Genomic DNA, 27,475 nt, shown 5'->3' on the forward strand with positions numbered 1-27,475 from the left:
AGTCACGTGGTGTTTTAATTCCTTGGTTACGTGGGTTATTAACTATCGTGTAATTCTGTATCGAAATCAGTGTATTTAAACGCAGAAGGCGACATCAATACTTTGTACTTAAGAGGGCGCCTGCTGCGGGCGCAACTCTGATCCTGCAAGTGAGTTCTCGGCCGCAGCCCAACTGCAGTGTGTCCAGAGCGTCGGGAAAAGGGCTGCACACCTGGGGGATGGTTGGAGAGGAGGCAGGAGCCCTGGACTCGAACCTGCTGCACGTACTCTATTCTGGAGCCAGTTATGTAACCTTCCCCAGGCCTCCGCGACCTCATCCGTGAAACAGGGCTGATGAAGTCCCGCCCTCAGGCTTTCTGCCGGAGGTGCAAGCAGCAGGTATAAAGTGCTCAGCGCTGTGCCGGGCACCTGTCAACAACCAGATGCCCAGGAGGCGGCGGTGGCAGCAGCAGCCACAGCAGGGCTGGCCTCATCCTGGTTCCACCTGCTCTGTCTCCATTTGCTCATCGGAGACCCAACAGCCGCCTGAAGGGGACGTGGTCACAGTCACCGACTCTAACCACCTCATTTGTATAGGAGAACGAGACCCCATGCCTGGGTGGCTCAGTCGGTTAAGTGTCTGCCTTCGGCTCAGGCCACGATCTCATGGTTCACGGGTTCAAGCCCCGCATCGGGCTCTGCGCTGAACTGCGGGGCCTGCCTGCTTCCGATCCTCTCTCCCCTTCTCTCTCTGCCCCTCCCCTGTTCTCTTGCTCTCTCTCTCTCTTTAAAAAAAAGAAAGAGGGGCGCCTGGGTGGCTTGGTCGGTTGAGCATCTGACTTCGGCTCAGGTCACGATCTCACGGTCCGTGAGTTCGAGCCCCGCGTCGGGCTCTGTGCTGACGGCTCAGAGCCTGGAGCCCGTTTCAGATTCTGTGTCTCCCTCTCTCTCTGCTCCTCCCCTGTTCATGCTCTGTCTCTCTCTGTCTCAAAAATAAATAAAGGTTAAAAAAATTTTTTTTAAATAAAAAAAATAAAAAATAAATAAAAAAAAGAAAGAAAGAAAAAAGAAAAGAAAATTGAGACCCCGGAGGACTCCATCATCGTTGACACTAGATAAACTGAAGATACTCACTTAACATTCAATTTTAGAAAAAACAAAACAAAACACCTTGACCTTCAGATGTGTGCCGGTACAACTCCCTCCATCGGGAATGTGTGTTTCTCTTCACCTGTCCCAAGTGCTAACTTAAAAGTGCTAACCCAGGGGGCACCCAGGTGTCTCCGTCAGTTAAGCATCAGACTTTGGTTCAGGTCATGATCTCAAGTTTCATGGGTTCAAGCACAGAGCCTGCTTGGGATGCATTCATTCTCTCTCTCTCTCTCTCTCTCTCTCTCCGCCCCTTCCCTGCTCACACTTTCTCTCCCTCTCAAAATAAATAAACTTTAAAAAATAAAAACAAACAAAAAAAAAATAAAGTGCTAACTCAGATGACCTTCCTCCATGAAACTCTCCATGACATTTCCAGCCAAAAGCGCTCCTCTCTCCTGCATTCCCACGATACCTTTGTGGTATCTTACCTCCTTCTACTGCAAGACCAGGCCTTATTCTTTTTTTCCTGGCCACCAGATATCCCAATGCTTAAGCATAACAAACTTTTAATAAATGAAGGGAGGAGAGAGGAGGGCTTCATCTCCTGTGGACAAGCCACCCCCAATTCCTAACCACTTGCAAAGGCGTCTGGTCTGGTGAAAACATAATACACCAGCAAAACCCTTAGTGTTGTCCATTTGCCACCGTGGGTTTCCCATCACGCAATTAACAAAACACCATTGATCAGGAAGGGTGTGCGGAAAGGACTACCCAGGAGGTCAATCATGGGAAGAGAAGCTTTGATTCACGGGCCTGGGCAGCAGCTACCTGCACTGGCCTTACTGATGAGAAAGCGTGGCTGGTGCCCCTTGGGCCACTGGCACAGGTTCAACGCCGGAAAAAGCTTCTGCGCACAGCGTGGCCACTCCCCCTCTCTGCTCGGCTCCGTGTTAACTACCTGCTTATGTGTCCCGCCCCCATCCCAAACCACGCTTCTCAAGGATAGCAAACCCCACCGTCTACACCCAAGCAAGACTGAAGGAGGAATGCACCAGCTGATGCACTGCGACAGGAAACACTACCACTGGGCCAGAGGACAGCATCGCTGAGCGGGACCCCCAACCTCCCAGTCTCACCCTCATCTTCCAGGTGACAGAATTCCCACCCAAAGAGGCCCGGGAAGTCGGCGACTAAATCCCACCTAACCCCAGATTCCCAACTGTGCCAAACTAAGGAATCAAATATGGAAGAAAATCCACAGCAACGCGTGTTCATGTTACATTTTCAGAAAACATTTTCTTGCATGTATAGGTACCCAGTGCACATGCTCACACCTCCGGGGAACATTTTTATTTACTTCTAAACACACCCCAGCAAACCCAGGCTTGGGAGACAGTGGGGCCATTACATGTGAGCCCACAAGCCTCTCCTACTCGGCCTTTTCAGGACGAAATGCATCTAGTCCACCAAGTGACCCCAAAGGTGAGGACGCAGGTATGTATCTTGCAATCATGCATCCACTCGATAGCCTTGAGAAGACATCTGTGCCCAAAGATCAAGCCGCTGTAACTCGTCTGAGAGCAGGACTCGGGACGTGAATGATGCGTGGCCTCATTTGTCTCTGCTCGTGCAAGGGAATCCCGGCCTGCCCCTCCTGGGGCGCTGCACAGATGCCTCCCCTCCCCCAACCCCCAGTCCCCCACCCACAACAGAGGGAGGGAAGAGGGGAGGAAACGGGAGTTCTCTCTCACCCGAGAGAGTGAAAGTCTGAAGTCAATTCCAGCATCTATGAAAGGCAGGAAGGCAAAGGAAGGAGCAGTCCTCGGCTTTTCTCCGGATGCGTGTGTAACGTATCAGGTGCTTGCCAGGTGCCCTGGGTCACGGAAGTGTGCAGAGCTGGGGAGTGAAAAGCAGACCCTTCCTGCTCGGCCAGCAAGGACTTAGGCCTGCCCGCCTCAGTGCTTTACCTTAATACCCTTTCCCCTGCTTCTGTAGTCGGAACAATAAGCTTCAAACAGAGGAGACAAAAGAGATCAGAGAATGTCTGCAAACACAGGGAGGGTTTCTTAGAAGACTAGGACTCTTGGGAATGCAAGCTGGTGCAGCCACTCCGGAAAACAGGATGGAGGTTCCTCAAAAAACTAAAAATAGAACCGCCCTATGACCCAGCAATTGCACTACTAGGCATTTATCCACGGGATATAGGTGTGCCGTTTCAAAGGGACACATGCACCCCCATGTTTATAGCAGCGCTATCGACAATAGCCAAAGTCTGGAAAGAGCCCAAATGTCCCTCATGGATGAATACACACACACACACACACACACACACACACACACACACACACAATGGAGTATTACTCAGCAGTCAAAAAGAATGAAATGCTGCCCTTTATAACTACGTGGATGGAACTGGAGGGTGTTATGCTAAGTGAAATTAGTCAGAGAAAGACAAAAATCATACGACTTCACTCATGTGAGGACTTTAAGAGACAAAACAGATGAACATAAGGGAAACAAAAATAATATAAAAACAGGGAGGGGGACAAAACAGAAGAGACTCGTAAATATGGAGAACAAACTGAGGGTTACTGGAGGGGGTATGGGAGGGGGGGATGGGCTAAATGGGTCAGGGGCACTAAGGAATCTACCCCTGAAATCACTGTTGCACAATATGCTAATTCAGATGTAAAATCTTAAAAAGTAAAAAATAAACTAAAAAAAACAAAAGGAGACGAGGACTCTGCCAGACTTCCAAATGGGGAGCGCGTGGATAAGCAAGAGAAGGGAGGTCACCCCATGAACGGTCCTCAGTGCCTCAAATTCTTGCAATGCTACGAATCTGGCAAATCGAGGAAAGACACGAAGGAAACACCAGTCATGGCTAAGGCCCAGAAAAGCTTATACTGACTCCTACCCATGTATAAATCTTGACTGGGGGGGGGGGGGGGGGGACCCAGGAAGGCCACCTGCCAGCCAGCTTAGAAAACCACCGGCTGGACAGTCAAAGGCCGGGAAGGAAGCTTCACAGGGAGCATCAGGTTTTCAGAGGCAGCTTGGGAGGCAGACCACTAACCCGACCACCCACCCCACTCCCACCCACCCTCTTCAACCCCGACAGCAGCTTCCCATTGCTTTGCAGTGAGATTCTCTCACCCTTTAACAAACCCTGAGAGGTCCGCCTGGGCAGGCCCCCACCTGGCCGCACCCCTCTGCCTCCTGCAGGCACTTGCCACACGGGCCGTGCCCTTGGATGCTCACAGTTTCCCAGGTCAGGACAAACCGCCCTCCCCCGCAGCCTCACGGTTACTGCCAACCATCATCGGATCGCGTCCCAGTCTAGATCAGGCTGTGCTGCTCTCCTGGAACTTTCTTCCCACCTAAGGACATTCCTCCTTGCCCATTCAGGGGTCATCTGATAGTCTCTCTCCCCCACTCAACGGCACTCCTGTGCACACAGGGGCCATGTGTGTTTGGCTCACCAGTCTGTCCCTGGTACCTGACACACTACGGCTGCTAAACAAATATTTGTCATAACAATAAACAAATGTGATGCCTTCACATTAAAAAGGATGAGATCTTGGGGGCGCCTGGGTGGCGCAGTCGGTTGAGCGTCCGACTTCAGCCAGGTCACGATCTCGCGGTCCGTGAGTTCGAGCCCCGCGTCGGGCTCTGGGCTGCTGATGGCTCGGAGCCTGGAGCCTGTTTCCGATTCTGTGTCTCCCTCTCTCTCTGCCCTCCCCCGTTCATGCTCTGTCTCTCTCTGTCCCAAAAATAAATAAAAAAAATTAAAAAAAAGAAAAGAAAAAAGTTGAAAAAAAAAATAAAAAGGATGAGATCTTGCCGTCTGTGACAACATGGACGGACCTAGAGGGTCTATTATGCTAAGTGAAGTAAGTCAGACAGAGAAAGACAATTACCGTTCAATTTCACTCATATGTGGAGCCTAAAACACAGGGGCGCCTGGGTGGCTCAGACAGTTAAGCGTCCAACTTCAGCTCAGGTCACGATCTCACGCACGGTTTGTGAGTTCGAGCCCCGCGTCGGGCTCTGTGCCGACAGCTCAGAGCCTGGAGCCTGCTTCGGATTCTGTCTCCTTCTCTCTCTGCCCTCCCCTCTTGTGCTGTGTCTCTCTGTCTCCCAAAAATGAATAAATGTTATAAATATTTTTTTAAAAACAAGTGAATTAAATAAACAAAACAGCAGAATCAGACCTTTAAACACTGAGAACAGACCGATAATTGCCAGGAGCCCAACATAGCAAAATGAATGCAGGAGACAGTAGACACAGGCTTCCAGTTACGGAAAAAGGAAGTCATGGGGACGAAAGGATATTGGGAACACAGTCAACAGCACTGTAATGGAATCGCACGGTCATAAAGTAGCTTGTTGAATCACTCTGTTGTACAACCTGAAACTAATGTCCCGTTCCGTGTCAACTGTACTCCAGCAAAAATTAGAAACAAATAAAAGTAAAGAGCGAGGGGCCCCTGGGTGCCTCAGTCGGCTAAGATTCCTACTTGATTTCTGCTCAGATCATGATCTCACAGCCGTGGGACAGAGCCCCACGTCAGAGCCCCACCGTGGAGCCTGCTTGGGATTCTCTCTCTCCCTCTGCCCCTCTCCCTCCCCCCCCAAAAAAAAAATTTTAAAAAAGGTTAAAAAGTGATCCCTTTAATGCCAGCCTGTCACTTTCTCATTGTAGGACTGTAAGCAAATCACTCTGTCTCCCTGCACCACCTCTGAAGGTTTGCCAAAACCGAACATAATCATCTTCCCTGATTACATAGCTATCAAGGCGTACTTTCCTATTACTTTTCTTCCAGTATCTGTGTGCAAGCAAGTGCGAACATTGTCGCCATTTGTTATCATTTATTGATTTGTTACTACCAGATTTCAAGGACAGGATCAATATTCTGGCACTCTGTCTATTATTGATCACCCTCTTGATGTGGGTGTACCTTTCTCTAAACGTGTGAAAAATAATAGAGACTTGGAAATGTTTTCGATGAGTCATCACAAAAATAACACCAAATCAAAATTAAAAGCTGGAAGGAAATGTTATGGTTATTCCGGTGAAAAGTGTCAAGATCTAAAGAGAATTTCCAGATAATGGACAGCAGCACCTGCTAAACCGACTCACATTTCCTGGCTTTCTGGTGACTCTGTTTCTGCCACATCGGGAATCTGCCACCGGCTTTCAGGCACTCTTTCCCCCAAAGTCACCCGAAATGCCACTATCCTTTTTTTTTTTTTTTAAGTTCTGTTTTCCCCACAAAAACTGGCCACTAGAATTTCTAAGGAAACCCATGGAAAGGTAAATGATGTCTTCCAGACATCTTAAAACCATAAGGGTATGGGGCGCTTGGGTGGCGCAGTCGGTTAAGCGTCCGACTTCAGCCAGGTCACGATCTCGCGGTCTGTGGGTTCGAGCCCCGCGTCGGGCTCTGGGCTGATGGCTCAGAGCCTGGAGCCTGTTTCCGATTCTGTGTCTCCCTCTCTCTCTCTGCCCTTCCCCCGTTCATGCTCTGTCTCTCTCTGTCCCAAAAATAAATAAACGTTGAAAAAAAAAATTAAAAAAAAAAAAAAAAAAACCATAAGGGTATCTGGACTGGGGAGGTCATCTCTGACCTAGGGCACACGAAGAACCCGTATCCAAAGCGGGGGGTGCTAAGGCAGGGAGGGTAGCATCTCCTGCGGCCACACGACCATCCTCTGAAAACCGGTCCTCGTCGCTAATCAACGTCTGCCGTAGCCCCTTCTCTTCCGTCACTGGCAATGAAGTAGGACAGCCCGGGGGCACCAACACAGCCTTGACTCCGGACAGGCATCGGTGTGAACGCCAGCCGCACCCCTCCCCCTGCATGACCCATCAGCGTGGCTTTCGCGGCCTCCGTCCCTCAACTATGAGACAGAGACGATACAACTTGCCTCGCGGGCTTGTTACAATAATTATGCACTCACTCGGCCTCCTATGTGCCTTCACGAGATGAAGATAACAACGTAGGTGGAGAGACGGAGTATCTGGTCCGAGTGTGTGGTCGGTAAATATTTTCCCAGGTGTAATCGTTGCCTTTATTCAAGGAGCGCATAAATGAACTGAGCAAGGCTCTGTGTTGTCCCAGTTCTGTGCACGTAAACAGAAATCCGGGCTCTAACAAGTTAAAAATCAGGCCGGGGCAAACAAATAAAAAGGGGACCCTACGAGTAGGATTCCTGAAGATAAAAAGCAGCGAGGACCTGGCAAGAAGTAGGCACTTACGCGTCTGCAGTTGGACACATCTCAAGATTATCTTCCTAAAAAGCGTATTGCAAAATAGAACCTAAAACCACCTTCCGTCTAGAGGGAACCGGGTCATAGGAATACAGAGAGAAACAGGAAACGTCTTAAAATGCTGGACACCCCATCATGGAAAGAATCCCGCTCCCCAAGAACTGAGATGCCCACCCCACCCCCCAAGGCACATCCTTTTGCCCCTCGTCACCCCTGCGGCAATTTACTCAAAGATGCTCAGGACTTAAACGAATAAACGTGAAGTCGGTAGGGCGCACCGCTGATTAAACAGGGTCCCTTCATGAAAAACCTGAACAAGCTCATTGGCCGATTCCAGGAGGCCGGGGCGCCCTGCTCGGTCCAGCAGGTGCCGGGATGAGGGAGCCCTGGTGCCCGCCCTCCAGGAGCTGGGCGAGCAGGGCGGGGAGGCACCCGTGACAGTAACAGGGCACAAAGGCAGAGCTCGTCCCCGCAGGATCTGTGACTCTCAGATGGGACCTCCGGCCCAGCCCAAGTCACATCACAGCTGAAGATGGGGAGTGAACTGGCAGCTCGCCCACTGTTCCTTCTTCTGGCATCTCGGGCTCGCACAGAAATCCAACGGCAGCTTGCCAGAACTCTCTACACCTTCTCTTGTTTCTTAGCCAAAAGCCGGCCTAGGGAAATGTGCCGGGGACCTGCCTGCTGGTCTCCTTGGTCAGACTTCTCCCTTGGTCAGACTTCTCCCAGAGAGGGGCCCTGTGGGGGGCAGAAGTCTGACCAGCATCCACTCCCTGCCCTGAAGACATCAAGTGCCCTGGAACAGCTCCACAAAACTCTGCAAATCTCAGGGTTCCCTTTTCTCTGCAGCCAAAAACTAATAAAGTAACAATATGTTACTTGAATGATACTTTTGAAACACTCCTGTTACCAAAGCAGATCATTTTTAGCTACAGCAACAATTCTTTACTAACCAGAAAAGGCAACCGTACCATTTTAATTTTTTTAAAGCAATGTTTCTACAATGCAAAGAAATTATGTAAAAAGGGATTATGATAGCACACAACTATCAAAATTTGTGGGGAAGGATATTTACAGTAATGACCTGCTTAAAGTTTCCTTGTACATCTACAGGAAAATCACACGTATAATATATGATAGTTCGGGTAATACGTCTATTTTACACATATACACTTAAAAAAACAAGAACTTACGGGGCACCTGGGTGGCTCAATGAGTTAAGCGTCCAACTTCGGCTCAGGTCATTATCTCACGGTCCATGAGTTCAAGCCCAGTGTTGGGCTCTGTGCTGACAGCTCAGAGCCTGGAGCCTGCTTCGCATTCTGTATCTCCCTCTCTCTCTCTGCCCCTCCCCTGCTCACTCTCCCTCTCTCCCTCCCTCTCTCTCTCAAAAATAAATAAATAATCTTTTTTTTTTAATAAAAATAAACAGGGGTGCCTGGGTGGTTCGGTCGATTAAGCGACTGACTTCAGCTCAGGTCATGATCTCACGGTTCATGGGTTCGAGTCCCCCATGGGGCTCTGTGCTAACAGCTCAGAGTCTGGAGCTTGCTTCAGAGTCTGTGTCTCCCTCTCTGCCCTTCCCCTGCTCTCTGTCCCTCTCTGTCTCCGTCTCAAAAATAAATAAACATTAAAAAATGTATTTTAATATTTTTTTTAAACAAGACCTTATTTCTAGGTGGAGGAATTAGTTTTCTGTTTTGCACCTGTCTGTGTTTTATACGTTTTTCTGCAGTTAACTCATATAACATTTGAAATGTGAGAGAAAAGGTTTTCTAGTGTTTTCATCGGCTAAGTAGACCAATTTCCCTCAGAACAAAACAGAGAGACCGAGGTAAATGGTCAAGGCAAATACGACTGATCCGCTCTTGCCTGGAATTCATAGCATGATGGAAACCCGGCTCTCCGGGGTTCCCTGTGGGGAGACCCGTTAGACCCTCGGGGCAAAGGACAGAGGCAGATAGCAGTGTTTAGACACGAGACGTCCTCAGCCGTCATCCTGGACAGCTGAACAGTGGAAACAAAAGATCATTCTCGCAGTCCTGGCTGCAGCCGGCCCCCCTGCGCCCACCTTCTGGCAGGGCGGCGTGCCCCCCGCTCCCCGCTGACCACGGCACCCCACATGGGCCACGTGGGCCTTGTGGTCAGCAATGTCACAACTCTCCACTTCCAGCCAACGAGAAAACAATTTTTTCTCTCTTTTTCCAAACCAGCTCTGTGTCTTTATGGCCCAGCTGGAGACTGGAGTTTTTGAAAGAAACGAGCAAAAATAACAATAACTATTATAATCTTCCTTCCAAAATGAATACTTTTGTGTTTACAGGGATTATCTTGGGGCCTGGGGATTACAGATAAATGCTCTTGAACCGTGCTAGCTACCTCCTCTCCAATGAACACGTTTGTGTAACAGAAAACATTTTTAAACAGTAACAGCATTTTTTTAAATATGTGCACTCACACTCCCAAAGCCGCACTTGAGTTCTGCTGTGTCCTGCACACTGGGATTCGAACAGCCAGCTGCTGGAAGCCACAGGGGGAGGCCAGGAGACCTCACAGGAGCTGACAGCTGAAATCAGTCAGAGACCAGGCAGGGCTGCAGCTGACACAGAAGACAAAGTGGGAGCCTAACCCGGTCATGCCCATGCCTACCACAAGGCCAACTCCACCCCCAAGGTCAGCGTGCCCCAGATTGACCCAGGACACCCAGCGTCACCACCCCTCCCTGGAGAGGAAGGCCGCCCAGCTGCACAAAACTCCCCAGGACATCAGCCTCCCACCACCCGCCCAGATTCCCCGTGCCATGACTCACACCCCCACCTAACTGCCAGGAAGTCCGGACCTACAGTGTTCCTGAGCTGAACTGTCCTTAGGGATCTCTTGAAGCCTAAAATTGTATCGGTATCTCAAATTTTTTGCGCAAACTTTAGGCCCTTTTGTGGCCCAAATAATTTGACTTGGTAATAAAAAGCACCAATTCTTGACATCTTAAATCAGTGCGAAAGCAATTCAGCGGAAGACAGCCTTCTCAACAAACAGTATTGGAACAATTGGATACCTGCAGGCGAAGAAATGAATCTTGCCCTAAACCTTCACACGTGATGCAACTCAACGTGAAGCGCTGACTTACATGTAAAACATAACATATAAAACTGAAAGCAAAAGCCACATCTTCAGGATTTAGGGCAAGGCAAAGAGCGTTTAGATTTGACACCATAAGCACAAGCCTTAAAACGATATACAGATAGGGGCACCTGGGTGGCTCAGTCGGTTGAGCGCCCGACTTCGGCTCAGGTCATGATCTCGCGGTTCGTGGGTTTGAGCCCCGCGTCGGGCTCTGTGCTGGCAGCTCGGAGCCTGAAACCTGCCTCGGATTCTGTGTCTCCCTCTCTCTCTGTCCCTCCCTGCTCATGCTCTGTCTCTTAAAAAATAAATAAATGTTAACAAAAAAATTTTTTTAATGACATATTGATACTCTGGATTTCATCAAAATTTAAAAGTTTGGGGGCACCTGGGTGGCTCAGTGGGTGAAGCGTCCGACTTCGGCTCAGGTCATGATCTCACGGTCTGTGAGTTCGAGCCCCGCGTCAGGCTCTGTGCTGACAGCTCAGAGCCTGGAGCCTGTTTCAGATTCTGTGTCTCCCTCTCTCTGCCCCTCCCCTGCTCATACTCTGTCTCTCTCTGTCTCAAAAATAAATAAAAACATTAAAAAAATTTTTTTTTTATTTACAAGTTTGGCTCTGCAAAAGACCCTATTAAGAAGATGAAAAAGGGGCGCCTGGGTGGCTCAGTCGGTTGAGCATCTGACTCTTGATTTCGGCTCGGGTCGTGATCCTGGGATCACCGGATGGAGCCCCACGTGGGGCTCGGAATCGAGCGTGGAGTCTGCTTGGGATTCTCTCTCTCTCCCACCCCCCTCTGCCCCTCTCCCCTTCTCCCTTTCTAACATAAAAAATAAAGAAAGAAAGAAATTAAAGAAGTTAAAATTCATGTTTACACAAAAATGTTACACTAATATGCACAAATGTTAACACTAGCTTTAGTCATAACAGCCAAAAACTGGAAACAATTCAGATATCCTTTCACAGGTTAATGTCAAATAAATTGCTGTACATCCCTAGCCTTCAAGGTAACTCAACAATAAAAAGGAACGAACTACTGATACTCAAAACAGCCAAGTGAATCCCCAGGGAATCGTGCTAAGTGGGCACGGCGAGGGAGCCAACCTCAAGAGATCACGATCTGGGGGCACCTGGGTGGCTCGGTCGGGTGAGCGACCGACTTCAGCTCAGGTCATGATCTCACGGTTTGTGGGTTTGAGCCCCACGTCGGGGTCTGTGGTAACAGCTCGGAGCCTGCAGCCTGCTTCGGATTCTGTGTCTCCCTCTCTCTCTGACCCTCCCCTGCTTATGCTCTGTCTCAGAAATAAACATTAGAAAAAAATATTTAAGAGATCACGATCTGTATGATGACATTTATAAAACACTTGTGAATCAACAAAATTATAGAACGGGATAACAGACCCATGATTGGATTGTGGGGACCCAGGGATGGGGGGACAAGAGTGGACAGAGCAGGAGCTGTGTCCCTGAAAGAGAAACGTAAGGGCCCCTTGCAGGAATGGAGCAATTCCTATCTTGACGGTATCACCGCGGTGATAGCCGTACTATAGCTTTGCAAGATGTTACCACTGGGGGACACCTGGGTGGCTTAGTCGGTGAGGCATCTAACTTCAGCTCAGGTCGTGATCTCTGCCGTCAGCACAGAGCCCGCTTCGGATCCTCTGTCCCCCTCTCTCTCTTTGTCCCTCCCCTGCTCATGCTCTCAAGCTCGCTCACTCGCTCTCTCTCTTTCAAAAATAAACATTAAAAAAAGAGAACGAGATTAACATTAGGAAACACTGAGTAGAGGGTACATGAGAGCTCTGTACTGTTTCTTCCCACTACATGTGAATCTACAATTATCTCAAAATTACAATGTTAATTAAATCAGCATTTAGGGGCGCCTGGGTGGTGCAGTCGGTTAAGCGTCCGACTTCAGCCAGGTCACGATCTCACGGTCCGTGAGTTCGAGCCCCGCGTCGGGCTCTGGGCTGATGGCTCGGAGCCTGGAGCCTGTTTCCGATTCTGTGTCTCCCTCTCTCTCTGCCCCTCCCCCGTTCATGCTCTGTCTCTCTCTGTCCCAAAAATAAATAAACGTTGAAAAAAAAAAATTTTTTTTTTTTTAAAATCTATATTCTTCTTGCTAGCAACTTATGCTTCCTCCAGACTCCTCACTTTGTCAATCAGATATTCAAGCGCGGCCACAGGGCTGGAGAAGAGGCAGGCGCTGCCGTTCCTGGCCTTTGTCTCTGCGAGAGAGGCCCCTCTGGGAATCTGCCGGCTTCGCACCACGGCGATTGGAAGGGAGCAACCGAGGGCCAACTCTGAGCCGTTCCTTTTCAGCCATGCAAACGACCGCAGATAAATATAAACTGAGGGGGTTAAAATCCCCAGCGAGGCATCATCTTTGCTCCCTCCCACGGTGACCACATAATTGAAAGAAGATCCTCCTGGCGACCCCAGCCCCAACCTGAGAGGCGTCCTCCTCCCTGTGAATCGAGAGCACTGCACAGTGTGGCCAGCGCCTGATCTCAAGAGAGCGAAAGCGGGAAGCGGACGCTTTCTGGAAGGAAACTGGATCCCTGAGGACAAGGACAAGGATGGACAGGACTCTGCAGTCACACCCAGCCCCCGGGACGTGTGAAATCTCGCCCCATCGCTTTCTGACTATCACTTCCGTCACCTCTCCCAGCCGGGCTTCCCTTGTCTGTGAAACGGGGCAACGCTGAGGACATCGGAGGGCTGCCGTGACAATTCCGCGACAGGGTGCACAGGGCGCCTAGCACAGACCCCCCAAGGTGCTCCAGAAGGCCCTCCCTTCCCGGCTCGCCCAAATCCCACTGACTCGAGAAAAAAAGCACCTTATCCTACCTGGGACACAAGAGAATAACGCACATGGGCCTAAGAGCTCAGACCCTGGGCCCAGGCTGCTTGCGTCCAAATTCTGTTTCTGCCGCTTCCTGGGGTTATGGCCTCGCACACGCTACTTACCTTCTCTGTGCCTCACTTTCCCCCTCTGTAGAAGGAGAATGATGCCAATGGCACCTCCCTCCTAAGGCGGTTGTGAAATCTGAACGAACCGTATGGTGAAGTGCTCCGCAAAGCGCACGTATCCCCGATTTTTAAAGTGTCCTTTTGGGTGATATTTGGGTCACAAGAAATATGATTATTTCCTCGGGACCGTTTTTTTTTTTTTTTTCTATGTTTGTGAAAAATAATTCTGTGATTAGGTCGAACCATACAAAGCTGCCAATATATCATACCATTTTTGACCCGCGAGAATAGCAATTCCACGTGGTTCTGCCTGGCGGCTAAATCTCTGGGCCTCAGTCTACCCATGTGCGAAACGCGCTTCCTCGTCCCTACACTCCCAGGCTGTGGCGAGGCCCGCGGATCGTGCGAAATGCTGGCACAAAGCGGGGGCTTAATACACAACAGCAGCCAGTTGTACAAAGCCACCCACCTGCTTCCCAGTCGCGATGTTCAAAGAACGCAACGTACAAGCAACATCGCTAAAGAAAAAGAGGCGAGGTGAGCCGATGATGACGTTACCGGCCCGATTCCCATGCAGACCACTCAGTGTCACGCAGGGGGACCCTCTTCCCAAGAAGTCATAGGACGACCCAGCGCAATCACCACAGAAATGAGCGAGAGGTGTGGATGCTGAAAAATGAGCACCCCCCCCCCAAAAAGCACCTCTAACGCCAGACGCCTAAGACAGGCTGCGGGTGATAACAACGATAACGAGCACTTTCTACGTAAGAGGCCGTGTTCTAAGCATCTGACTGACACCCGGCATGCTGAGCTCTTCCAACCAGCCTGTGAGCCACTTATTACCCGCCCCGTTTTACAGAGGAGGAAACAGACCTAGGGAAGATCAACTGGCTCCCCCAAGTACAGCTGGGCTCCAGTTTGACCCTGGGTCTGCATGACTCCAGATGACCAGCTCTTAACTACACTCCCATTACCTTCACCACCCAGGTCACCCTCATTCACATAGAAGAAGGATCGTGATCGAAAAGCAAGGCCGACGAAGGAAGCCAGAAGCCAGCAGCTGTGTCCGGAATGGACTCCAGATTTCTGGAGCAAAGATCTCTTCCACTGACCTCTTGCCAGGGCGGTTCAAAAGCAGCCTCTACAGCAGAGCTTCTCGACCATTGGCATGCGTAAGACTCACTTGGAGGGCTTCTCAAAACAGGTTCCCGGGCCCCAGCGTCCGGAATTCTGACTCAGAAAATCTGGGGGGTGGGGAGTTCCCTAAAAACTTACATTTCTAACAATTTCCCAAGTGATGCTGACGCAGCTGGCCCATGGACCACACTCCAGGATCCAGAAAATAACCCACAACCCCAAAAGTCTCATGGGTCTGTGTGACAGGAAGTCAGGGAAAAGGGTCTTGGTTGGGGGGTACGTGCAGGCCGACTGCCCCCGTAAGTCGTCTTCGCAGTCTGGCTCTGTCCAGCCCCCACCCCCGCTCTGGAGCCAGACAAAAACGGGTTCTCCGCCATTTGCTGCCCGTGGAACCCTGAGTGGGACCATTGGCTTTTCCAAGCCTCTTTACAATGGGAACAACACTCTTCCTCACCCAGAAGGATTAAGTGAGGTGGCATGTCTAAAGTATTTACACTTAGGACGAAGTCAACCACTGTTCATTTCTTCTCACTTTTTCCCAATCAGATTCGTTTTCCCTAAATCGCCAAACACATCAGCCCAAATTCTACTTTTTTAGAATTTTCTATCATGTGTGTAGCCATCAGTAAGGAGAGCAACAACATTTCATATCTCTATAGTTTGCAAACTCCTCAGGGGGCAGGGCCCGTGGCTTACACATTGTGTGTCCCACACCACACCTAATATAATTACTTGGCATAGAGTAAGCATTCAATATGGGTTTACAGATCAAGCAAACAGGTCGAATTTGCTGTCAAACTAACATTTTGAGAAGACAATTTAACCTTCAGAGATGTGAGCCTACAGGACTTCTGGCTTTCTGCTCAACCAAGAACCTTTCCTCTCTGCTAACTTCCAAGGGATGCTGTAAACAGTCAAGATTAAACAAGAGAAGGTTTGTGATTTGAAGGTGAAGGTAAAATCAAGCCAGCCTCCTGGATACAGTCCAGCAGAGGTCCTCTCCTGGAGCTACAAAAGTCACAAGGTCTAATTCTGCAGGCAAAATCAACAAATATATCTTAGTAAAAAAGGACCAAGGAAGTTTCTGGAATAATCCTCCATAACTGCCCGTGAGAAAATGCAGGTTCTCAGGAAGAAACAGGGGAGACGATAGGAAAGGGGCAGAACGTTTATCTTGAGATACAAGTGCTACTCCAGGGGCTCCTGGGTGGCTCAGTCGGTTAAGCGACCAACTCTTGACTTGCGCTCAGACCATCATCTCACGAATTGTTAAGATCAAGCCCTGCATTGGGCTCCATGCTGACAGTGCAGAGCCTGCCTGGGGGTCTCTCTCTCTCTCTCTCTCTCTCTCTCTCCACATAAATAGACTTTTAAAAAAAAGTGCTACTCTAACCAGCCCAGGGGCCAAAAGAAGGGGGAATCAAATGGCAGACAAATGAGAAGTCCACGTAGAAATTAACTTGAAACGGAGATGAAAACTTGGAAAGTTAACAAAATGGACACACAGATTGTTTGTCCTGAGGCCAAGATTTGGCTTGTCTGTTGCACAGCTTTACAGTCAGACGGACGTGTGTTCAAACCCTGATACGGCATCTTCCTGCTACACGACCTTGTACAAGTCACTAAACCTCCCTGGACTTTGGCTTTCCTGCATACGAGGTGGGAATGTTAGAGCCTACTCCGCACAGAGCGGTTGTGAGGGCTGAACGACCTAACAGCTACACGGCCCGACCTGGAGCCTGGGCCCCGGCGGTCACGGAAGTGTTGTTTTCCGCTGACTTCGCCCCACTGGTAACCACGGAGAGGAACCGCCCCATCTGACAGCCTAGAATTCTGCAGGGACTACCGATCACTGCCATGTGTCCAGCTAAGTAACTAACCAGGTTCCAAGTTGCACTGCTGTCACAGAGGAGCCAATTCCTACGACTTAAAATGAAAACTCTGCAATGCCTGCCACTTAGTAATGCAGCCAAACTCAGCGGGGCCCACAACCAACTTCGCAGGACTCTATTCTGTTATTGAAGTGCTTTCAACAGTCAGTGGCATTGTAATCATACTGCAAGGTGACAGAGGGCAGTGACACTTGTGGTGAACCCAGCATGACATACAGAGACGCTGGATCACCAGGTTGTTCACCTGAAGCCAATGTAACATTACGTATCAACCACACTCAAAAGGAAAAAAAAAAAAATTAAGTTTTTATTTATTTATTTATTTAGAGAGAGCCAGGGACAGCGCCAGCGGGGAGGGGCAGACAGAGAGGGAGAGGATCCTAAGCAGGCTCCACACTGTCAGCGCAGAGCCCGATGCAGGGCTCGAACCCATGAACCGTGAGATCACGACCTGAGCTGAAATTAAGAGTTGGGCGCTCAACCCGCTGAGCCACCCGGGCGCCCCTCAGAAGAAAGTTTTTAAGGTCTTCAAGTAACTCAATGGGGTTTCGTTTTTAAATCTCTCTAGAGGGGCGCCTGGGTGGCGCAGTCGGTTAAGCGTCCGACTTCGGCTCAGGTCACGATCTCGCGGTTCGTGAGTTCGAGCCCCGCGTCGGGCTCTGGGCTGATGGCTAGGAGCCTGGAGCCTGTTTCCGATTCTGTGTCTCCCTCTCTCTCTGCCCCTCCCCCGTTCATGCTCTGTCTCTCTCTGTCCCAAAAATAAATAAACGTTGAAAAAAAAAAATTTTTTTAAATAAAAAAATAAAAAATAAATCTCTCTAGAGGTGCCAGAATCGGTGGTCACCTATGTGTGCCCCAGCCTCACCCACCCTGAAGAGCACCCTTCCTCCTCGGGGTCCCCCAAACCAGTACCGGGGTCTTATGAACCCATCTCCCAACTGCAGATCCAAAACTGAGCATGCTCACCTCAGGGGTAATCTCGAGGGGGTGTTACGGACTGAAGGGTCAGGTGCCCCCACCTTCACCACCAAAATGTACACGCTGAAGCCCTAACCTCCAGAGAACCAAAAGGAGGTAATTTAGGTTAAGTGGGGTCATAAGGGGGCGTGGGGAGGGGGGGGGCATCTGATCCTATTGGATTAGTATCTTGATTAGAAGAGACATCAGAGGGCCCCCCTCACCCTCCCATGTGCCCACAGCAGAACGGCCATGTGAGGACACAGCAAAAAGGCGGCCTTCTTACGATGAGCACGGGGTGTTACATGCAAGTGATGAATCACTAAACTCTACTCCTGAAACAACAAGAAAAGGAGGTAGCCTTCTGGCCGGCCGGAAGGAGAACTCTCACCTCTCCAAACCAGACCGGTCAGAACCCTGATCTTGGAAGCTCAGCCTCCAGACCTGAGAAATAAATTTGTATTGTTGTTTAAGCCACTCGGTCTACGGTATTTTACTGTGGCAGCCTGAGCGAATACAGTAGGGTACACGCAAGGAGGCAACACCAGATCTTTGTTATTATGTATTCCTTACTTTAAAAATTATAAATACATCGGGGGCACCTAGGTGGCTCAGTCCCTTAAGCGTCCGACTGCAGCTCAGGTCGTGATCTCACAGTTGGCGAGTTCGAGCCCCACATCAGACTCTCTGCTGTCAGCATGGAGCCTGCTTGGGGATCCTCTGTCTCCCTCTCTCTCTCTCTCTCGCTCTTGCCCTCGCTCTCTCTGCCCCTCCCCCACTTGTGCATTCGTGCATGCTCTCTCTCACTCTCTCCAAAGTGAAAATAAGATTTTTTTTTTAAAAGTTGTACACAGAACTTTTTAAAAAAAAATTACAGGGGCGCCTGGGTGGCGCAGTCGGTTAAGCGTCCGACTTCAGCCAGGTCACGATCTCGTGGTCCGTGAGTTCGAGCCCCGCGTCGGGCTCTGGGCTGATGGCTCAGAGCCTGGAGCCTGTTTCCGATTCTGTGTCTCCCTCTCTCTCTGCCCCTCCCCCGTTCATGCTCTGTCTCTCTCTGTCCCAAAAATAAATAAACGTTGAAAAAAAAAAAATTACAAACACATCACACCCTGGTAACAGGTTGACGCTGGCAGCCCCATGGGTGCAGGTGTCACATATGGCCGGAGAGGTACCCCCCAGCTCCGGGGAGTTGTCAGAACACCTGCACCTGTCCACCTGCTCTCCACTGACTGCAACACGTTACAGTTTACGTGTGGCCAGACTGCGGTCTTAGATAATAAAATCATTGCCATATCTTCCTTTCTTTTTTAGGTTCATTTATTTATTTTAAGACAGAGAGAGAGAGAGAGAGAGAGAGCACAGTGTGCACGTGTATGTGTGAGCAGAGGAGGATCAGAGAGAGAGACAGAGTGAGAATCCCAAGCAGGCTCTGCACGCCCAGCGTCGGGCCCGATGTGGAGCTTCATCTCGGGAAGCGTGAGATCGCGACCTGAGCCGAGATCAAGAGTCGGATGCTTAACCCAGTGAGCCGCCCGGGCGCCCCAAGAATCATGACCATATTTTCTATGGATACGAAGAATGATAATGACAGCCACAGCACTGGGCTCGCTGGCAATCTTACTGCTAGAATGTCAGCCCCGTGAGAGCAGGACTGTCTGTTTTGCTCACTGCTGTGCCTCCAGCACTCACGCTAGCAATGGGCTCATAGGACATACTCAATAAATACGTACATATTAAATAAATGATGGGATCACGTGGCTAAAACATGCCTTACCTTTCCAGACCATCATGTCTGTGGAGTTTTCAATTGTGGAAACAACTCTCTAAGCCTCTTTTAAATTTTTACAAATGGAGATTTGTACAGATTTGAACATTTACCCAATTTGCGTATAATACTTTTACATGGTCGATACTCATAATTATTATTCAGCTAACTCTGGTGTCTGAGAGCAATCGAAAGAAAGGTAGTCATGAATCAAGGGGATGCTCTCATATGCGTGAGTTCCTTTTGTCTTATTCTCTCGTATGGCCCTTCATACTTCTCCCCAGAGTCTGAAGACGTAGCTAAGCATGTAAGAGACGCTTTTATTTGACAAATACGAAACTGACCCTTTGGCTCAAACTCTCCTACGTTTGGAGTCAAGACCTCAAAGTGGAACCCTTAATTGTTCCTGAATTGTTTCTATCAGTATTGGGCTTGGCTCTCTAACCAGAGTTCTGTAAGTTCCCTGAAGAACAAAAGCTCATTCGTTCATCAAATCTTTACTGAGCACCTACTATGGGCCATCCATTGTGCTGGGCACTGGGGCACAACAGTGAGCAAAGGAGACCTGATTCTGCACAGCACTTATCAAGAACCATGGGGAGATAATTACACACAAGTATGTGTGTAATTATCAATGTGGTGCCTCACACTAAGTGGTTTTCAGCATTTTTTTTTAAGTAGGCTCCACGCCCAACAGGGGGCTTGAACTCACAACCGTGATATCAAGCGTCATATGGTCTACAGTCTGAGCCAGCCAGGCACCCCTCAACCATGTGTTTAATGCAAATTGCCTACACACACCCCAGTTCAGAAACACTTTATAATAATTTGTCTCCCAAATCTTTTTGAGTCAAGAACACGTAACCACCTGGGACGCCTGGGGGGGAGGGGGGAGGCTCAGTCTGTTGAGTATCGGACTTCAGCTCAGGTCATGATTTCACAGTCCTTGAGTTCAAGCCCCACATCGGGCTCTGTGCTGACAGATCAGAGCTTGGAGCCTGCTTCTGATTCTGTGTCCCCCTCTCTCTCTCTGCCCCTCCCCAACTCATTCTCATTCTCTCTCTCTCTCTCTCTCAAGAATAAACATTAAAAAAAAAAAGATTCCTTCTCCCCCTCTCCCTCTGCCCCTCCCCTGCTTGTGTGTGCACTCTCTCTGGGGGTGGGGGGGGGGGAAGGGGGGAAAGGCACATGTAACTACCAACCAGATTTCCTGATCAGCAAAAGATTCTGCAGTCACTCCACAGTTAACAGCAGCCCGCACAAAGGGAAGAAGTCTGACATCGGATTGACTTACAGAGCCAGATGATAGGTAAATGCACAATCTCCAGCAGGTTTTTATCTCTGTCTTTTTAAAAGAGCTTATAGACTCTCAGCTGACCTTCACAGATTCACGGTTCATCAAAATCACCCAGAGGGTTTATTAAACCAGGTTGCTGGCCACCACCCCCCCCCCCCACCCAGGGTTTCTGAGTCCATCTAGGCAGGGGCCTGAGAGTCTGCACGTTGTACAAGTTCCCTGGCGACAGCGAAACTGCTGATCCTGGGACTAACAATTTGAGAACTACCCCCTTAGACTAAAAGACAGATCTTATGGTGAACAAAGTTAAAGTTCAAGGACAAGATCTTCCACATTACCCAGGTCAGGCTGCTCGGGTGACAGACTAGAGCAGGAGCCCAGGGAGAACCGACCCTCTCAAGGTCAAAAACGAGCAAGTCAGACAGTTTCTCTAACTCTCGAGTCACCGGCCTTTGTGTCACACAGCCTCCTGGAAACCACCCCCCCCCCCGCCTTCTGCTGAGCCCCCGAGGACATGCTCTTCTCATTGGAAAATTAGGTAAACTCCTCGTCAAAAACACAGGAGTATGATGGGCCATTATGTCTTAGACCTCGAAGACATCCAGGAGGCTTGCAGTGGGGGGAGTGGGGGGAGTGAAAACAATCACAACTGACCAAATGTTGACAATTGTCGAAGCCGGATGATGATCACAGAGAACGTTGTACTGGCTCCCCGCTTCCGTACATGTTCAAAGTTTTCCATCATAAACTAGGTGACGGATACCAGTTGGATCAAGACTTGTCACGGCACATCTCTGAGAGGCCTGAGGTCTCTCACGTGGCCCCTGAGACGTACTTCCCTCCTCCCAAGATATTTTGACATGCCAAGCCTTGGCTGAGCACTAGAGTGATTCACAGAAAATCAAGATGCACATTTCTGTCTTCAAGAAGCCCATCGTTCGGTGGAGTAAATAAAATGCATAGTATTGTGTTACAGATACTGATGAATGGCAGAGACAATTAAGAGTGAACTAAGAGATTAACTGAACTGAGCAAGACTGCATCCTTTTCCAGAAAGGGAAAGGATATCCCAGAAATTACACTTTTTTTCTGCCTAAGAGCAGTCGCATTTTAGAAATGTGTATGGCCATCATCATTTGTTCTATCAAAATGAAAAGACATCAAGTGGAAATAACAGGGAAAAACCAAGAATCTGTTAGACAAATAAATTAGTATTTTTTATACAATATAAAATTATTCAAAATGACAATATGAAAGAAATGACAGGCAATATCAACTTTTATTTTTTTTATGTTTATTTATTTTTGAGAGAGAGAGAGAGAGAGAGAGAGGAAGAGAGAACGAGCAGGGGAGGGGCAGAGAGAGAGGGAGTCACAGAATTTGAAGTAGGCTCCAGGCTCCGAGCTGTCAGCACAGAGCCCGACGTGGGGCTCGAACCCACAAACCGTGAGATCATGACCTGAGCCGAAGTCGGATGCTTAACCGACTGAGCCACCCAGGGGCCCCAATACCCAGAACTTTTAAATGAAAAAAGATGCAAAGTAACATAACACATATACCATATAACACGTAATGTTGAGCAATGTTTAGAAGCATATAAAATTTAGTTTTAATACCAGAAAAAATACACCAAAATGTTAACAGTAATTATATCTGAATCACAGATTTCTGCTTTTTTAACTTTTCTGTATATTCTTAAACTATATATCACAAATATACATTACTTCTATAATAGCCTTCCCCCTCTTGTATTTTTCTTTAATTAGCTTGAAAGTACAGCAATCTATCTGTATATCCAGAAACGGACCCAAAAAGCCAAGAGGGCCCATTAAGCAGTGGATGAGCTGAGAAGATTAACTGCCTGGAATCTTTTTGAAGAGATTAGAGGTTCATGAGCCCTCTGAAATGGCCAGGCCAGAGTTCCATGAGCTGCTCTTAGCCAGTTGTCATGGCCAGTTGCCCCCACAAAAGCCCTAGAGGCTTCCTTTCCCAGAATGGACCAGAACCCAGGAATCACGGGGGGGGCTGGGAAAGCGTGATTATTAAAAGCAGGCTCCCTTTCCCCACTTGGTGCATGAACGGTCCGTGCCACAGCCTTTGTTGCACGTCCTGGTCCCTCTAGATTCTGATAACTGCCTGGGCACGGTGCAGGGGGGTGGCACAGCGGGGCAGGGGAGCAGGGGCCCTGCCCTCTCTCTTTAAGCTACAGTCTGTCTTCTCATTCTGATTGCTTAAACTTTTACTAGCCCTACTTTGAGATGGCCTCGGAACACTCTGAAATTGCTAAATACTTCAAATGTTGAATCCACAAAATGGACACAATGTTCTTAAAAAGGGGATTTCTAATGTCAAGCATAATAGTAGCTCCAGAATAAATACCTACAACACTATAGGGCGTTAATAAGTTGCTCACTAAATGAAAGACAGAGTGGTCACCTTCACGTTAAGCACAGAAACCTTTAGACAGGCTCTAAGAGATTATAAACTCTCCTGTTAACAATTCCAAGACAGGGGTGCCTGGGTGACTCAGTCGGTTAAGCGTCCGACTTCGGCTCAGGTCATGATCTTACAGTCCATGGGTTCGCCCCGTGCTGACAGCTCAGAGCCTGGAGGCTGCTTCGGATTCTGTGTCTCCCTCTCTCTCTGCCCCTCCTCTCTTTCTCTCGCTCTCTCTCTCTCTCCCTCTCTCTCTCTCTTTCTCTCTCCCTCAAAAATAAATAAACATTGAAAACAATTTTTTTCAATTCCAAGACAAAAATACGCATATTTAAAGCATAGCTTCAAATTACCCACCCAGTAAGATTAAAGGTATTGGCCCAACTGCCTATTTTCACTAATTAAAAACACTTAAACCACAAACAAACCATTTAAACCATCTGCAATAATGAGAAAGTCCAGGATGCAAATTCAGCTTCCACCTGAGCTTCCTTCTTAAGCCATAAAGAATGCTTGTTCTAGAATGAACAGCAGCACCCCTCATCCACTCCTGTGGGCAATCAACACTGTCACAGACCACACTGCAAATTTCAAATGCACCAGATTTCAGCGTGCAAAGACTGGCAGAAATATTTCCTCACCTGGGTTTCACTTCACTGTTTCGCATTTTAAATCTGGTTTTCATTTCCTAAAAACAAACTGTTTGAAGCCAGTCAAAAACCCGTGCTCTGGAAGCAATGGGTTGGTTACAAGGAATTCGTCAAATCTGCCCGGAGATTTAAGACATTCTAAGAAAAGTAGTTAAAGGTGGGGCTCTGATTGGCCTTTAAAACTTCCAATAACATTTGCCTACAAAGTGCTGCAAACCGGGCGACTTTAACACAACATTTAAGTAAGACGAAGCTCAGAACCTCTCCAGATCTCCTCCTAACACCTCGTGTTAAGCACAGAGATTAAAACGCTCTCCCTGGGAATCAACGTTTTCAAGTGAAATTTACACATTTACCGTTTCAAAGATATCCTAAGAACACCCCTCAAGCCCATAGCAACACTTACCTCTATAGCGAGAGTCTAGTCAAGAAAAGTTTCAGTTTACAAATTCACTAGTCCCTCCTTCCTGCTGGTCCTCACGACCAGGGATCAAAAAAGGGTTGACAGCAAAATGGCCCAGCATCCTTCCCAGTGAATGGCGGGTCGCCCTGGCCTCCACACCGGCCTGGCGCCCCAGCGGCCACACACACACACACACACACACACACACACACACACACACTTTCCCGGACTTCAGGAAACCAGCCTTTGTTCCCAAGACGCAAAAACCTGGGCTCCAGCGACTAGGCCCCCGCCTCCCCGCAACCGGCCTCTCCAAGCGTCCCAGGCCGGTCTGGGAAGAAGCCCCATTTTCTCCCGTGTCCCAAGTGCTGGGGACACGTGGCTGCCACCTGGGGCTCCAGCTTTCTAAACACACACACGCCGACACCCACGCCCGCACGCCCCGAAAGGAGGGATCGCCGCCGTCATTGTCATCTGGCCGAGCTGTGCCCCGCGGAGCGCGCTCTCCAACTTCCACGATCTCACACGGGCGCACGCGCGCGCGCGCACACCAGGCGAGGGCGCCCAGGGCCCACGTGCCCTCGAGGGCGCACCGCGACCCTCCCGCGCCCCCCCCCCCACGCGGGCGCAGGCCGGGAAAGCGCCCGCGTCCGCCCGCGCCCTGCGCTCCCCGCCCCCGCGGCCCCGCTCCGGAGCCCGGCGCCCGGCCGGCGGGACGGCTCTCACCTCGGCCTTTGTCCTCCCGCCGACGCAGCCCCGCTCCGGTGCGACCGCCGCCGTCGGAGGGCCGGCCCACCCTCCCCGCCGGGGTCCCACCCACAGCTGCCGGGCTCGGGGCCGGGCGGGGGGCGCTCGGCAAAGCCCGGAGCGGCGGAGCGCGGCCCGCGCCCGGGACGCGACCCCTGACCCCGGCCGCCGCCCCCCGCCCCCCCGCCGGAGTCCACTTCTCCGGGTCTTCGGGCCGACCGCGCGGCAGGGACGCGCGGTGGGCACTGCCGCCCCGGGACCCGGGCTGGGGAAGGGTCGCGCGCGGTGTGGGCGGCGTCCGGCGAGGGGTGTGGGCCACGCGGCAGGAGCCAGCCCCCGCGCCGGGAGTTCGGGCCCCCGCGGCACCCCGGCCCCCGCGTTCCCCACCCCCGCGCCCGGATCCCCGCGCCCAGCGAGGCCGGTGGGAGGGTCAGCCAACGGCCCTGCCCGGCGCCGGCGTCCACCTCGAGGAAAGAACCAGGTCCCCACCTGAAGCGCCCGGCACCCGGCCGGCCCCGCGCCCTGGAAAGGTCGCTTTCTTCTCGGTCCTCCCCGCGGGCCCCCTCCCCGCATTCCCGCGTGACCCAGACCTGGAGCCCCTCGGGCCACAGCGGACATCGCGGGGCGGGTGGGGGGGTCTGGACACAAGTGGGAAGAACCCGCCGAGAACAGAGGTCATTTTGTCGCTTGGGACCCAGGCGCCCGGAGGAGACAAGGCAAGTGTGGGAGGCAGGGAGAGAGGAGTCTAGACCTCCCGGGACCCTCCCCCCCCCACCCCCACCCCCACCCCACGTCGGCGCCGGGACTGAGCCCTGCAGAGGGTCCTGTCGGCCGGGTCTCCCAGCAGGTACCATGCTCCCCCCTCCCCACCCGACTGCGCCCGTCTCCCGCAGCGCTGCCCACCCGCCCTAACAGCCTGACTGGTGGACCCTGGTCCCCAGAAGCCCGAGTCAGCGAGAGGCCCACGAGGGGCTCCGCCTGAGGCCCGCAGAGGAAGAGGAGGATTCTGGAAATACAGGCTCCTGTAGGTGGCACCCAGGCACCTTTGCCCTGGCCCCCTCCCCACGCCCGGTCAGAAGAATGAGTGAATAAAGGAGGGAATGAAAAAGAAGGAACCTCAAATAAGACTTTGTAGATGTCGCTGGCGGCTGGTGCAGAGGTAGCCTGAGGGATGAGCACAGGGCTGGAGGTTTCTTTCCTCTTTTCAGCAGATGTCGTTGCCCCTGTGATTTCAGGAACCTGTGAGGTGCTGCACCGGAGTCGGAGGACCTGTCCTGGACCCTCCCTGCCCCTCACCTCCACGCCTCGCCAGCGAGGCCTTGGGCCTAGGAGTCACTGTCCTCCTGGACTGGAGACTCACAGCCACCCAGCTGGGCAGTTAAGCGAGGAAATGACAGAATGAGGGGACAGCTCCCGGCAAATGCCAGCACACAAGCAGGGCCTCAGTGAAGACGTTGACTGAATCAGTCGTGGCAGATCTGTAACCTGAATGGCAGCACCGTCATTTTCCTTATGGTGAAGCATCTCAAACACACGCTGGAGAGGCGACGTCATGAGCCCTCCCTGTGTGCCCAAGAACCAGCCAATCCTAACATCTTGCCATACTTGCTTCGGATGTTCGTGTACAAACTAAATAATATCACGATACAGTTCAAGCCCCTGGGCAGCCCTCCGTGATCCCGATTCTTTCCTCCCCGGCCCCCTCTCCCAGTACTCTTCTACAACGTGCCATCTGTGTTTCTATACTATTGCTACGTAGGCACGCGTTCGTGAACTATATGTAACACGTTTACCAGTTCTACAAACTTTCTGGGTATTATCACACCCTATGTTTTGTTCTGTAATCTGGTGGGTTGATTTCATGCTGTTTTGCTCGATGTTATGGTTGTGAGAGCCATCTGGTCATTCACGGAGCCCTACTTGATTCATCTTAACTGCTAAATGGTATTCCATTGTATGGCTATGGCACACCTTATAAACACGTTCTTCTGTTGATAGATATCAGCGCTGATTATGACATGGTTATAAATAAGACTGTAATGGGGCGCCTGGGTGGCTCAGTCGGTTAAGCGTCCAGCCTCGGCTCGGGTCACGATCTCACGGTTTGTGGGTTCGAGCCCCACGTCGGGCTCTGTGCTGACAGCCTGGAGCCTGGAGCCTGCCTCGGATTCTGTGTCTCCCTCTCTCTCTGTCCCTGCCCCATTCATGCTCTGTCTCTGTCTCTCGAAAATAAACATTAAAAAATAAATAAAATAGGGGCGCCCGGGTGGCTCAGTCGGTTGAGCGTCCGACTTCAGCTCAGGTCACGATGTCACGGTCCGTGAGTTCGAGCCCCGCGTCGGGCTCTGGGCTGATGGCTCAGCGCCTGGAGCCTGTTTCCGATTCTGTGTCTCCCTCTCTCTCTGCCCCTCCACCGTTCATGCTCTGTCTCTCTCTGTCCCAAAAATAAATAAACGTTAAAAAAATAAATTAAATAAATAAATAAATAAATAAAATAAAGACTAAAAAACAAGACTGTAGTGAACATTCTTGGAATTGTATTTGTGTTTCTAGAGTATAGCCCATTTTCAACCCAGTAAAAACATGTACAGAATAACTGTGTTGAATTAACAGTAACCAATATGTTTGCTCTGTGGTTTAGGTACTGCAATTGCTAAACCAGTAACCACTGTAAGAAATGCCCTTACTTTCTTTTCCCCTTCCATTTTGACAGCTTACAGTTTATCAAGCAAATAAAATCCTACAGAACCGAGG

General features: G+C 50.3%; 2 protein-coding genes across 4 annotated transcripts in view; one reads left to right on the plus strand and one right to left on the minus strand.

The window, feature by feature from the left end:
• GREB1 (growth regulating estrogen receptor binding 1) overlaps positions 1–24,812 on the minus strand; it is a 147,118-nt gene extending 122,306 nt beyond the window's left edge. For 2 of the 3 annotated variants that reach the window (XM_045447699.1, XM_045447701.1), the window contains exon 1: positions 23,978–24,483. The gene's annotated coding sequence lies outside the window, so the exon portion shown is untranslated. Of the gene's footprint in view, positions 1–23,977; positions 24,484–24,700 lie in introns of those variants that run through there. The other variant, XM_045447702.1, reaches the window with a different exon arrangement.
• On the plus strand, positions 13,923–26,370 carry LOC123581437 (basic proline-rich protein-like). Its single transcript, XM_045447495.1, has 3 exons — positions 13,923–13,974; positions 24,797–25,437; positions 25,957–26,370. Exons 1-3 carry the CDS (start codon positions 13,923–13,925, stop codon positions 26,101–26,103), a joined length of 840 nt encoding a protein of 279 aa, XP_045303451.1. The 3' UTR covers positions 26,104–26,370.
• The last annotated feature ends 1,105 nt before the right edge of the window (positions 26,371–27,475 follow it).

This window comes from Leopardus geoffroyi, chromosome A3 (assembly GCF_018350155.1).
Source record: "Leopardus geoffroyi isolate Oge1 chromosome A3, O.geoffroyi_Oge1_pat1.0, whole genome shotgun sequence".
NCBI lineage: Eukaryota > Metazoa > Chordata > Mammalia > Carnivora > Felidae > Leopardus > Leopardus geoffroyi.

Bases quoted from the DNA above. Each gene is read 5' to 3' on its own strand.
- LOC123581437 (XM_045447495.1), top strand. From the start codon at position 13,923: ATGTTCAAAGAACGCAACGTACAAGCAACATCGCTAAAGAAAAAGAGG. The intron at 13,975-24,796 runs GTGAGCCGATGA...TCCCACCCACAG, and splicing joins GCTAAAGAAAAAGAGGCGAG to CTGCCGGGCTCGGGGCCGGG. The intron at 25,438-25,956 runs GCAAGTGTGGGA...CTGTGATTTCAG, and splicing joins AGGCGCCCGGAGGAGACAAG to GAACCTGTGAGGTGCTGCAC.